The 13,760-nt window shown below is 36.3% G+C and overlaps 2 protein-coding genes across 2 annotated transcripts; both read left to right on the forward strand.

Annotated features, from left to right (window-relative positions):
• The first annotated feature begins 5,661 nt into the window (after window positions 1–5,661).
• Window positions 5,662–7,415, forward strand: LOC136821169 (endoplasmic reticulum-Golgi intermediate compartment protein 2-like). The gene has a single exon (XM_067077401.1). The coding sequence runs from the start codon at window positions 5,690–5,692 to the stop codon at window positions 6,884–6,886; it is 1,197 nt and encodes a 398-aa protein (XP_066933502.1). The 5' UTR covers window positions 5,662–5,689; the 3' UTR covers window positions 6,887–7,415.
• Window positions 7,416–9,891: 2,476 nt separating this feature from the next.
• LOC136821209 (uncharacterized) lies at window positions 9,892–13,311 on the forward strand. Its single transcript, XM_067077443.1, has 6 exons — window positions 9,892–10,097; window positions 10,209–10,747; window positions 10,946–12,183; window positions 12,301–12,776; window positions 12,948–13,120; window positions 13,253–13,311. The coding sequence occupies exons 1-6, from the start codon at window positions 9,892–9,894 to the stop codon at window positions 13,309–13,311; spliced, it is 2,691 nt and encodes an 896-aa protein (XP_066933544.1).
• The last annotated feature ends 449 nt before the right edge of the window (window positions 13,312–13,760 follow it).

Genomic DNA, 13,760 nt, shown 5'->3' on the forward strand with positions numbered 1-13,760 from the left:
GGAGCTATGAACTTCATTTCTGTTGTAAAAGGTCACTAATGGGTGCAGGTTGCATCATATCTATAAATGGGAGCCATACCGTTCGATCCAAGTTGGCCAGAAAGCCCGAATTTCACTTTTTCACATTTTGGTTAAAGTCAGTTAGGGACACGTTCCTCGACTAACTGAAAAATTGGAAGGAGCTATGAACTTCATTTTTTTGTAAAAGGTCACTAATGGGTGTAGGGGTGCATAATATCTATAAAGGGAGCCATACCGTTCGATTCAAGTTGGCCAGAAAGCCCGAATTTCCCTTTTTCACATTTTGGTTAAAGTCAGTTAGGGACACGTTCCTCGACTAACTAAATTGGAAGGAGCTATGAACTTCATTTTTTTTGTAAAAGGTCACTAATGGGTGTAGGTTGCATCATATCTATAAATGGGAGCCATACCGTTCGATCCAAGTTGGCCAGAAAGCCCGAATTTCCCTTTTTCACATTTTGGTTAAAGTCAGTTAGGGACACGTTCCTCGACTAACTGAAAAATTGGAAGGAGCTATGAACTTCATTTCTTTTGTAAAAGTCACTAATGGGTGTAGGTTGCATCATATCTATAAATGGGAGCCATACCGTTCGATCCAAGTTGGCCAGAAAGCCCGAATTTCACTTTTTCACATTTTGGTTAAAGTCAGTTAGGGACACGTTCCTCGACTAACTGAAAAATTGGAAGGAGCTATGAACTTCATTTTTTTGTAAAAGGTCACTAATGGGTGTAGGTTGCATCATATCTATAAATGGGAGCCATACCGTTCGATCCAAGTTGGCCAGAAAGCCCGAATTTCCTTTTTCACATTTTGGTTAAAGTCAGTTTAGGGACACGTTCCTCGACTAACTGAAAAATTGGAAGGAGCTATGAACTTCATTTCTTTTGTAAAAGGTCACTAATGGGTGTAGGTTGCATCATATCTATAAATGGGAGCCATACCGTTCGATCCAAGTTGGCCAGAAAGCCCGAATTTCACTTTTTCACATTTTGGTTTAAAGTCAGTTTGGGACACGTTCCTCGACTAACTGAAAAATTGGAAGGAGCTATGAACTTCATTTTTTTTGTAAAAGGTCACTAATGGGTGTAGGTTGCATCATATCTATAAATGGGAGCCATACCGTTCGATCCAAGTTGGCTAGAACACTTTTTATGACCACTTTCGATTTGAATCTGATTCGCGTTGACGCTGACGCTGACGCTGACGCTGCGAAACTGACGCTGGCTTCATTTTGGTACCTTCTTTCTGTCTTTCTTGGTTAGAGGACTTTCCAGTTTTCTGCTGAATTTGCAGTTTAAACATTAAAATCGAAAGTGAAAGTCCGGTAAACAAACAATTTCGTGTAAGCTTGCACGGAATAGGTGTTGAATTGGTGCACTTTACACGAAAAGCGAAAACAAGCAAGATGGCGGAAATCTTGTAGAAATTTTTTCATAATTTTTCTTAAATCTCATTATATATTGACATTGATTACTCATCTGCTCATGCCTACTTTATTCTGCTTTTGCAGGTTGGGAGCTCGATGGTAAGATCAATTTCCATTTTTAGATTCATTCAATTTTTTAGATAACAGGCTTTGTAGGTAAAAGGTTTTACATTTTAGTACTAGACTACCAGACTACTATATTATTTTTTAGGTTTATTTTACCCCTATAAAGTTCTAAAAACGACTCACGCTTCTGGGCTACTTTGCAATTTTGAACTTGAAAAGGTCCTTACCATGACCCAAACAAGCTGGGGAATGTTAGAGGTGTGTCCAGACCAGGTTTCAGTGAGGCTGGAACATCGATTTTTGAGGATTACGATTTTACCAGCTTTTTACCTATTTTTGCCTCGCTAACCCAAATCTCGCAACCTCTTCATCTTAAAGGATGATCGAAATTACAGTTTTTCAGCGTTCCGAAAAAAACACAAAGCAGAAATTTTTTCATCTTCACAGGATCGATTGTCAACAACAAAATACATCTTTTGGTCTTTGGGTTTGGTTCTGACGTTTTTCCTTCAAAGAATATCGGTCACTTTCCTTTTCCCCTTGAGCGCGCGAGAAAAAAATGATTAGCTCGCATTCTCGCGCGGGCGAATAAAGATGAGGCGGCAATCTTGCACTGAGGGTGCTACTTAGTTTCCGCCCTATTTTGCGCCCACCATAGAATGGTCCAGATACGGGGGTATTCCAAATGATAAATGATGTCGTTCTGTAAGTGTTTTATTTTCTGATAGATACAAATAGAATATTGAATACTATTAACTTATTTATTTAAATATTTTTGAGCCCAAATTTAAATATCTGGTCTAATAAAAAACAAATGACAGCAGTTCTGTTTTTCCCTCAAACCCCGGGGAAAAGTTTTTTTGCCGACTCAACTATTTTACAAATTTCGGAAAAGAACTCCCATAGGAATTCCGATTCATAACCCGATTGGTTCATTTCAGAACAGCTTCAAAAAAGTCATAATGGCAGATAATTTTAAAAGTTTCTCTGAGTAAATGTGTGTAATTTATTGATGTTGATGGCTTGCTGATTCTTTAAAGAAAAAAGATAACAGGTATAGCTTTTTCTAATCCTGGAATATCGAGGGTCCAGCTACACTGGGTTTTGGGGGCTAAAATCTAAAATTTTATGGCTCAAACTTGGTCAATAATGTTAATGATCACACAAGTGTTACGCGTAAGCCAAATCGCGTATTACAAACAACCTTTAAATTGCTGAGTACAGGAGAAAAAAATCGAAATTCAAAATGGCGGCCAAGCACCAAGCCCACGCTGATAACTATCAAAAATCTTAGTTTTTCAATCAGCTATTGCAACTTATTATAAATCAATGAAATAATTTGAAATAAAAAGTAAACAAACCTTGAACCTTTCATGAATCCAAATGAATAAAAGTATTCATCTAAAGTGAAGATTACATTTCAAATAAAACGATTTCCAAACCAACCTAAAGTCAGTCTGCCAACTAAAAATTTCTCTACGGGGTCACTGGCGCGCGGCAAGGACTTTAGATTCCAATTCTTGTATAGGCTGCAACTACACTGCCAAATGATCTGTATTACAAATACTTCCAAATGGGTCCATAAGTTAAGAAAATGAAATTATCATTTAACACAGGGGTTTTGTTTTTAAAAACAAACTTCAAAATAAAATTGTTAACGAACTTGTTACTTAAAATATCTCTTACTTGCATAATTATTTATGATATAACACCCCTTTCTTAAATAAATGGCCTCTTAAAAAAAAAAATAAAAAAAATGTAGACACAACTTTAATCCGACGAAATGAAGCGTTTTCATTGGTCTAAAATCACGGATGGTCACGTTACCAGAATTTTTATCCAGGGAAATGCTGTGGCGGCTATTTTTTGCTTTAGTGAGGTCGACCATTTTGTTATTTTGGTTTGAGCGGGCAAAATTTCTGTACAAACCAAAATATGGCTTTGTTGGAATACCGGTTGAAACACTTGTGATCAGGCCGAAAGACTATAAAACTTTTGCTATTTGTGATATATACCATTTTATTTATCTATGATTCAACACGATAGCCTAATAGTAGATTAATTTGCACGCATTTAATTTTTATCTTACTGTGTTTTTGTTTATCTTACTGTGTTTTTGTTTATCTTTTTGTGTTTTTTTACCCTTTTTGGTTTCCAAGGGTCATTTTTAAGGTTAAATTTTATTTTTGTCTGATGAAAACTTAAGATTGCTGAAAGATGCAACGATGCACTTTTTTCCCTGCTCTGTTTTATTTATTATTTCTTTTATTTTCTTAAAATTATTACATCTAAAGTCTGTCCAAATATAATTGGCAGTGGAAACAAGAATGCCTGTAACTTTTGATAGTCAAATATAATTATGGATTTTTTTTTGCTTGTTTCAGAGAATCAAAAGAGCTATATTTGAATGTATTTTTGGTTGAAAAATTCGCGATTTTTAGCGGTTAAATTTGCGATTACAAAAATTTCCATAATTATATTTGACTATCAAAAGTTACAGGCATTCTTGTTTCCACCGCCAATTATATCTGGACAGACTTTAATCACATACACGCTTTTTTTTTATGAGAATACACTTTATAAGAATGTCCATGATGAAAATGGCCAAAAAACTAAGAATATGCTAAGAATATCACCATCATGGAATTTGGCTATTGAAGCTCAGAATGCCATTTTAAGAGCATTTTAAAAAATTATAAATTATCCTCAAGTATGGCTCGCTCCTTTTACAAAAGTGCCATTTCATGCTTGAGACGTATGTACTAAATGTTAAATCTAGTATGAATTAGGATCCTAACCTAAGAATATACTGTAAGAATATTTTAGGATGATTTTCCCAAAAAAGTTAAGAATATCCATGATGAAATGGATTTACACCATTCTTATAAAAAAAAAGCGTGTACTGTAAGTTGGTCTAATATCGACATCCGTCTTCTAATTTCGACACCCTTCTTTAGAGATAGGAATAATATGAAATTTAGAATCAGTGATTGAAAAAAGACTTATTCTCCCTTACCACTAAGCAAAGAAAAATAATTTCGACCTTTTTTTTATTTTTCAGCTCTAGAAAAGGGTGTCGAATTTAGACGAGGGATGTCGATATTAGACCAAGTTACGGTATAAATTTCAGCTGATAAAAAGGGTGTCTGAATTAGAGGAGGGGTGTCGACATTAGACCAAGTTACAGTAATCAAGACATCGTGGAAGGCGAGTGCAATGTTTATTACTTTTACAAATAAGATTCTCTCAACAAATTGAGAAAACACTTGGTGGTGTTTTAAGCCTATTTAAGACCTATTTCGTCAATTAAAAATTTTTCCAGGGGCTCCTCAGACCCCAGTTCTTTTTTCTTGCTACGCTCAAAAATTCGCTGACCAGTTCACAATTCTTTATTTACAGCACTGCATAACGCCTAGCAAAATTTCTTTTGAATATGGGGTCCATTGGCATGGAGTACAGCGCTTATTAAAAAAAATATTCAGAGGATTTTGTTGTATCTTCTGCCGTGCTCCTTGGAAATAATAGACCTTTAGGTAAACGGGACAGCCAGACAGTCTATTGAATAACAAATTACTACAGCATTCATTACTAGTCCTTCACCAGATACATTATTTTGATTACTGTATTCAGATTAACAGCCAGTCTAGAAAGAAGGTGATATGTATGCCTGATTTTTTTTGGTACAGCCAACGAATATGCTTTGTTTTCAGACTGGGATAACAGGTGTGTCGAAAAGACAGATCAATTAGATGACGTTATCATAAAGAAAGTTTATGCTGTACTGTAGTGATTGGTTATGCAATATACTGCCATAATTGTCTAAATGACTATTCGAACCCAAGATTGTAAATTTAAATTTTCTGCTGTAAGTTAGTGCTAACGTGGGTACCTTTATCGATTTCTGTAATTTGGAAAAAAAAAAAAAACCTGAATGGGTTCCTTGATCCATTGATCAAATGAAACTTTTAAATCAGATTTATAGAAAAACAAGAATTTTGGCAGTGACAGAATGAGATTCAACACCCAGATTCTGGCACCCACCTCCTTCACTAAGATTTTCCTGCCTTTTCCAGACTTTTTCAGACTTTTCCGCTATTATCTTTATTCTTTATATTTATATTAGCTTTTTTATTTTTTTTTCAGACATATAGAAAATTTAAAAAAAGTTCAATATAATGGAACAAATCAGCGATGGTATCCGCAAAAGGCGGAGTGTGGCAAAGGTTTTTAAGGAGCTTGATGCATTTCCAAAAGTACCTGAAGATTACCAAGAGACCAGTACCAGTGGAGGGACTGTATCTATACTGGTGTTTCTATTTATTGGAATATTGATAGTATCAGAATTCATTTACTATCTGGATACTGATGTCAAATACCAGTATGAAGTTGATAAAGATTCTGAACACAAAATGAGAATTAATATTGACATGACAGTTGCAATGGAATGTAATGATATTGGAGCTGATGTGTTGGACGTTGCTGGAGCTAGCATATCTACTGATGAGCATTTAAAAATGGAACCCACCTATTTTAAAATGAGCAACAACCAATTAACGTGGTGGCAAGCTTTTCGCAAGTTCCGTCGATTTGATGAAGGCTTTCGATCATTAAGAGAAATCAACCAAATGTCACTTATTTTTGGACATGTATTACCAACCTATATTCCAGAAATTGATAAGAAGGAATTCGCAGATCGAGAACCAGACGCTTGCCGTATTTACGGGAACGTTGAAGTCAACAAAGTTGCAGGTAATTTTCATGTGACTGCTGGGAAATCCATACCTCACCCACGTGGGCATGCTCACTTAAGCTCCCTTGTTTCGGAACTTAATTACAATTTTTCACACCGTATTGATTTGTTATCATTTGGTGACCCACATCCAGGCTTGATTAATCCAATGGATGGTGATCTACAAATTGCAGAGAAGGGCTATCATATGTTTCAATATTACATTAAAATCGTTCCAACTTATATTCAAACCGTACGCGAAGATATGAAAGCAAACCAATTCTCAGTCACGCAACGTTCTCGACCTATTGACCATACGAAAGGCTCCCATGGTGTCCCTGGTATATTTTTCAAGTATGATTTCAATGCTGTCAGCGTTCGTATCAAAGAGGAACGTCGTGATTTCAGCCAGTTTTTAGTTCGTCTATGTGGTATTATCGGTGGTGTGTTTGCAACGTCAGGGATGCTTCATTCGTTAGTTGGATTTTTAGCAGATTCGATTATGTGTCAGATAAAGAAACAGAGAGCTAGTGCTATGAAAGTTCCCATTAGCCAACCGCTGATGAATCCAGCTCAACAGCAGAGTGGTGGTGGATTAAGTCAACAAAACCCTCAAGTGTCACTGCTACCTCAAGTACAATAGTAGTGTTTATAATTTGTTCAATATTTTTTGGGTAATTTGTTTAAAATGTACCAATTGTTGGCAGCATTTGCTAAACCGTATACATGTTTTTTATAAGCATTGAACTTATATGCATATAGGCTCAGATATGAAACAAATTTAAGCATATGCTAAGCATTGCTTCAGCCTACATTTTTCCGATTTTGGCTGTTTTTGCTGGCGGGAATTTCACAGATTTTCGGAATTTCCCTAGATATATATCATAGTGTCCTCCCCCCCCCCCTTTATAAAGAAAAAAAAGAGGGGGGAGGTTTAAAAAAATCAAGAATTTGGTGGGGGGAACAAACCCTGGAGGACACTATGTATATATTAGATATTAGCATCCATCAATCACGCATTTTTCAGCCTACTTGTCAATCTATTCTCTCAATCAAGAATAGGCAGCATAGTGGGCACCCCCCCCCCTTTAAAAAGGGGGGTTTGAGAATTTTACTGAATTTAAAAGAAGGGAGGCTTGTGAAAATTTCAAATAAAAGGGGTGGCTTGGACAAAAAGAGGGGAGTTAATTTTTTAAGGGGGGGGGCTTGGAAGATTTGGCAATTTGCAAAAGAGTTTCTGCCATCAGATTCATATTATTGTATTCTTCATTTTAATAACCTTGGAATATAGTTAGAGATTGTAAGAGTTTGTGCGTAAAAGGTCAAAAAAAAGAGGGGGGTTGAATAAAAAGAGGGGAGTTGAGGAATTTTCATTTTTAAGAGGGGGGTTGAGCTAAAAAAGGAGGGTGCCATTTTTAAGAGGGGGGCTTGATATCCCTCTGCCCACTATGGGCAGTTTTTGTTTTTTCTATGCTTATAAAAAACATGCACTGATTCTCCGAAGCATTCCTTGTAGATTGGATTCACGAGTTTCAGCAAATGCGTGAAAGAAATGACATAACTGGTTGTTTCCATATTGAAATCGACCAATTCTAATTTTTATTGGAGTTAGCGTTGGGTTTTAACTTGTGATTCAATTACCCAAATGATATTGAACGTTGGAACTAGGGCGTTTTTATATATTCTATTAGTCTTGGATTTTGGTTTAATATATTATTTTGGCACATTTTATGACCTTGACTATTTAGAATTTGATGTTTTTTTGTGTTTCTTTTTCAAATTCTACGAACTTTATATACTAAACACTACCTTTGGGATGCACTTATTTTTCATTGGCTTATTGTAATCTACAAAATCAGATTTCGACGATGTATCTCCCGAGCCAATATGTTTTACAGGCCCAGTTTTTGCGCAAAGAAGTCCCTCACAAATATGAAAATCCGTGTCAAAAATCAAGTCTGACACATGACGTAAGCGAGACTCACGTTGGAAAAACGTAAGACTACGTAATACACACCTGCCTAAGCTGGTTAAGGCAAAACTCGAAGTACTCGTAACTCATGAACCAATGAGTTTCAGAACCCCAAATTGACACGCATTTTCATATTTGTGAGGGGCTTCTTTGTGCAAAATTTGGGCCTGTAAAACATATTGGCTCGGGAAATACAATGATTTTAAGTTTTTTCAAAAAGGGTTTGTAGAGTCCCTTTCGTGATTTTACGTTATTCCGTCAGAGCTGCCGTTAACGACCTTTTCAAATGTTAAAATTTGGCACAGAACAGCGTCTTATGGATGTCGAAAGTTTGGTTTGAAATAATCAATTCCTTCGAGAGTCATTAGCAAATTCCGTAGATTTGTAATTTGCGGAATCAGTTCGGAAATAAAAGTTTTTCTGCCGTAACTTCCGTTTACGTAGGTTATAAGAGTTGATTTTTTTTGTGAAGGTGCATCTGTTAGTTGGTAATATGCATGCTAAATTTGGTTGAAAAATATTAATTGGTTGGAAAGATAAAGGCGGAATCTTTTTTATTGGCATAAGCAAACAAGAATAGTAATTCTAAACGATTTTCCTTGCATTTCTTTTTCTTTGGGAAGATTACTAAGAAAAGCGGAAATTTTTAAGCCCTTTTATTTCGGGCTAAAAGCTCTGTATTCATTTTTTCAAATTTTCACTCCTAAGTATCATTACTTCTTGTATATATAGTCCAGGCAATATGGGGCATGTACCCCCACCTTGGTGGTGAAAAAGGTTTGACACTGTTTTTGAGTTCCAACATACCTATATTTTGAGATTCAGGATGGTTTCTGGGCTAACAAGGTGGCAACCTTGCCGGGTAGGGGGTAGAAGGGGGGTAGGTAGAAGAAATTTCGATCAAACCTAACTCCTGGGGTAGGTCACTAATTTGGTTAATTTCTTCAAAACTACTAACGATATAGTAATGAAATTTTATACATAGGTAGCAAAGATATCAAATAATATTCCTGAAAATTTTCAGGTCATTTCCATAAAAAATGTGTATTTTACAGACCAGAATGTGAAATTTTCTTCCAAAAATCACCTTTTTTGTCCAAAATGGAGCAAAAAAAGGTTTTTTTTCAGAATTTTTCATCTTCGTGAACCGTACCAAAAGTGCTTTTTCATCAAATGTAGTGCTCCAGGAGCAATTTGGGAAAGTTTCTTGCATTAAGGAAAATTAGTTGATATTTTACAGACCATTCAATTTTCACTGTTATTTTATTATATTTTCAAAAATAATTATATCTCCTCAGGGCCCTCAGGCTTGCATTTGTCATGTTAACTAAACCATTAGTTTCAGCCTTCAGGTATTTCATATGATAGTGTAAAATATAACTGAAAGCATCTCTACAAGCTTTCAGGATGTCTCAACAACTATTGTCTATTTTACAGACCAGAATGTGCGAAAAATCCTCCAAATTAGATGTTTTCGTTTTATAAAATAGCCATCTGATAAAAGTTGGTAGAATTACTCAAATAATAGCCACTCTAATGAGGGAACTACTGAGTTTGCTTTGAAGGGCCCAACTTAATGTGTAATTTACAGACCAGAACGTTTACAAACCTTTATATGATCATTAGATTTGTCTTTTACAAATTCCGATCTGTTTATATTTTTAGAATGATAAATAATGAACTGCATAATACACTATGAAAACCGAAATAATTACTCAACAATTAAGAAACTCTCGCAGAGGAACATTGAAAGAATATTGGAGGCAAAGGAGAAAAGAACGAAGCTTGCAGGTGATTTTGAGCATAAAGATCAAATTAGACAAATTCCAGACGAGATTGATGAAAATTTACATGGAATCCATCTTAACCCTTGCTATAAAAGGTAAATCCTTCGTTCAGATCTTTATTTAATAGTCCTTACATTTGTATATGTATAATAATTTAACGTACAATTCGATATTGAATTGAATTCACAATCATTTTTTATCGTTAGATTTACCGTTGTCCTTGGTGACCGAAGATTCTCCGAAACAACTGATAATGTAGCTGAGCCAGTGGAAAGAAAAAGACGTCGACTGTCTAGCCCTGATACATCAGTGTCACCTGCTGATCTTTTTGGAAAGGAATGCCAATTATGCGGTAAAGAACGGGTTCAAGTAAAAGGAAGTAGAATTAAACCACACAAAATTCTAACAAGAGTGGCAGAGGCAGCCATCAAGAACGCAGCAAAGTCGAAAGATCCTGTGCACTATTTCGACATTGTAAATGTTGACCTTGTTACCAAGGACTACAAAGTGCACAACTCGTGTTATAAAAGATTTGTTAAACCCACAACCGTTGCGACAAAATCAAACAAATCGTCGACTTCATCAGCCAGTTCAACATCAAATGGCAACGAGGAAAAAATAGGATGTCCCTCATATGAAACTTCCAACTTCGCTGAAGTAAAGGAGTTCGTTTCCGATGTAATCTTGGGTGATCAACGTGCTGTATCAATTGCTTCCTTACACGAAATTTATGGATTAGGGATAGGTAAATATTTGCGTACTTTTCTAGAAAGTTCTAGAAAAGATATTAAAATTTTGAAATCGAATCTTTATTTTCAAATTTCACGAGATTTTCTGGTATCTTTGACTCTATTTATTGCTCACACCTTTAAGAATATTTTCAATACTCAGAACTCCTTGTGTAAAGTTCGATTGACATTGTCAATTGTCTTTTTTTTTAAAGGTGACTCCCGCTATCGAAGCAAGTTGAAGCAACGTCTTAAAGCAGAATTTTCCGATAAAATATGCTTCCTATCATCTGAAGATAATAAGCCTGAAATAGTGGTCGCTACAGAATCGCTGACGTCGACAAGTCGCCTTTACCACGACCCTGAGCGAATCGTTTCGAAAGCAGGAGAGATAATCCAAGAAGCTATTCAACAAAAATTTAAAGATACACCAGAGCTTACATGGCCCCCTGATCTTGACGTTATCAATAGCCAGACATTCAAACCACCGAATATTCTATTAAAACTCATCAAAACTATATTGACCACGTCCAAAAATAGAGCTTCCAGATCAATGTCAATCGATCGGCTGACTCATTCCATTGCAGAGGATATTGTATTTTGTTGCATGAAAGGGAAAGTGTTCCAAACTAAACACTTGCTTCTTGGGCTCGGCCTGCACAATTTAACCGGATCGCGTATGGTGATTGATCTTCTTAATCGACTTGGGCATTCCATAAGCTACAATAGTGTTTGCGACATAGAAACTGCACAAGCTGAAGCGGCTCAAGAGGCAGCAAAATCAACCTCTGTGTTGCCATACCAACCAAGCTCCATCACAGCTTTGTTTGCCCATTATTGGATTGACAATTTCGATATAAAAACGGACAAAGAAATAGGAGAACGTTCCATACACACGACCCATATGATGGCTTTTCAAAACATCAAACCATCAGACAATGTCAGAAAGACACCAGCCTTATCTGTTCCAAAGCCCAAGAGTCGTAAGATATTCGTTGATGATTTAAATGTTGGAAGCATCACTATCGAAAGGAAAAAAGATCCATTGATCAATTTTCAACAGCAACCTGACTTATGTGACAGCTCATCTTTCGACCAAAAGTACCTCCTTTGGCTCGTATTGCGATATCAGTGTAACACTAATCAGCAGATAGCAGCATTCAAGGGCTGGAATCTCAAGCAGAACATGGAAAATTCAAAAGAAAAACCTATCAAGACCACTGAGACATACCTCCCGCCTATCAATTCCAAAGTGACCGAGTTTAGAACAATCTTACAATATCTTCAGTATCTTCAAAATCTAAGCACAACAATGAATATGAAATACGTTCATGTTACGATGGATGTCGGAGCTGCCATCAACTGCTATCTAATGTTATGGAACAATCCAGATTTATTCAAAAATATTCTAGTTCATCTTGGTGGTTTCCACTTCTTGAAAGAAAATTTTCAGGTATGATTATTTCTTTTCAACTTATTAAACTTTCTTGTACTGTCATAACATTTTAAAGGTTTTGAGCATTCGCACATTTCTATCCTTGTTTCACTTCGAATTTAATTTCACTTTAAGGTACTTGGTGACTTCGTGAGAGGCACTGGCTTCAAAGACGTCATTTTTGAATCAGACCTCTGTCGTATGGGAAGTCTTGAGGGCGTTTTGGCAGGATCCCACTACAATCGTGCATGGGTCATTCACGATGCATTCTCAGAGGCACTTGAGAGATTACTGCTCAGACGTTTTCTATTTGACAAAAGTCCTCACATTCCTCACGCCTTGAGAGCAGTTAACTTTGAAATGTCAAAGCTAGATGACAAATCTTCCGAAGGCTTAGATACCTTTTTCAAGAAGTATATATCCTATCGTAAAGAAGTTTCAACAGGAACAATCGGAAACACAGCAAGATTCTGGATGATCTACCTCGATCTCATTAGAGCGCAAACGATGGCCCATACTGCCATCCAGGAGAACGACTGGAAGTCTCTCATGCACTGTTGGAAGGAATTCCTGCCGATGTACTTTATTCTAAACAAACGGAACTACGCAAGGTATGATAATCAATAAATTTGCATTAAATGTATCATGAACAAATCAATCAGCCTAACAACAAATTGATGACTAATAGGCTCAATTCTTTTTATGAAAAGGAAGGTTTAGGTTACCATCATGATATACTATACTGATTTTGTATTTTTGTGTTAATCTTTGATACACAACAGGTACGGGGCTTATTACTACGAAAATATGACGAATCTCAAATCAAACTATCCTGGTGCAGAGAACGATTTATCACTAAACGGCATATCGGTTCAAGCGCAAAGTAACTACCCCATAATGACTGCCGCAGATCAGAGAGGGGAGCAGACAATTAATAGAGATGCCAAAACTACAGGTGAATTTTGAAATGAATTTGAACTGTAAATGTAACATTCTAGAAAAGTATCGAAATACCTTTTGCGTTGGCAATACTGAAGGACATGGGACTTTTTTGCTTTATACTAAATAAACCTGTTCAAAATTATAGGCGGAGTCAAAGGATTTGCGTCCGATCAGATGAACGTACGAAAATGGTGCCTTAATTAATCGCCCTAAGCAAGCGGACGTCATGCGAAGACTTAAAGATCTATGCGGGCTGGATGGAAAAGATACACAATACAAACCACTTCGAAAGTCTCAAGTTGCCAAGTCAGAAAAGTACGTTCAGACCGTGACTGGGGTTTTGGATGAAAGGTTCCTGAATCCTTTTGGTGCTGATACCGACAAAGAAGAATGTGTTTACAACCTGAGTTCTGGCTTGCCGTTCAAAGGAGATGCAGATGATCTACTAATATTAGAAAAATGGCGAGGAGCTGTATAAAGATTTCAGAACACCAACGCTTACACTCTAATGAAAAATCGATTCATGCCAGGCTACCGAAACAAAAACCAACATTGTTTAGCCAAACGCTAAAAAAAACAAAGACAAAGAAAAGCAATTCATCTGAAGTCATAAAGGCAAACCAAAACATCTTAGGGAAACTTCTAACACTATC

Source organism: Clytia hemisphaerica, unplaced genomic scaffold (assembly GCF_902728285.1).
Source record: "Clytia hemisphaerica strain Z4C2 unplaced genomic scaffold, Clytia hemisphaerica genome assembly, whole genome shotgun sequence".
In the NCBI taxonomy this organism is placed as follows: Eukaryota; Metazoa; Cnidaria; class Hydrozoa; order Leptothecata; family Clytiidae; genus Clytia; species Clytia hemisphaerica.

What these genes read in the sequence shown, in the direction of transcription:
- LOC136821169 (XM_067077401.1), top strand. Translation starts at nt 5,690, where the DNA reads ATGGAACAAATCAGCGATGGTATCCGCAAAAGGCGGAGTGTGGCAAAG.
- LOC136821209 (XM_067077443.1), top strand. Translation starts at nt 9,892, where the DNA reads ATGAACTGCATAATACACTATGAAAACCGAAATAATTACTCAACAATT. An exon ending in CTTAACCCTTGCTATAAAAG is followed by an intron (nt 10,098 to 10,208) that starts GTAAATCCTTCG and finishes TTTTATCGTTAG; the next exon opens with ATTTACCGTTGTCCTTGGTG. An exon ending in TCTTGAAAGAAAATTTTCAG is followed by an intron (nt 12,184 to 12,300) that starts GTATGATTATTT and finishes TTTCACTTTAAG; the next exon opens with GTACTTGGTGACTTCGTGAG.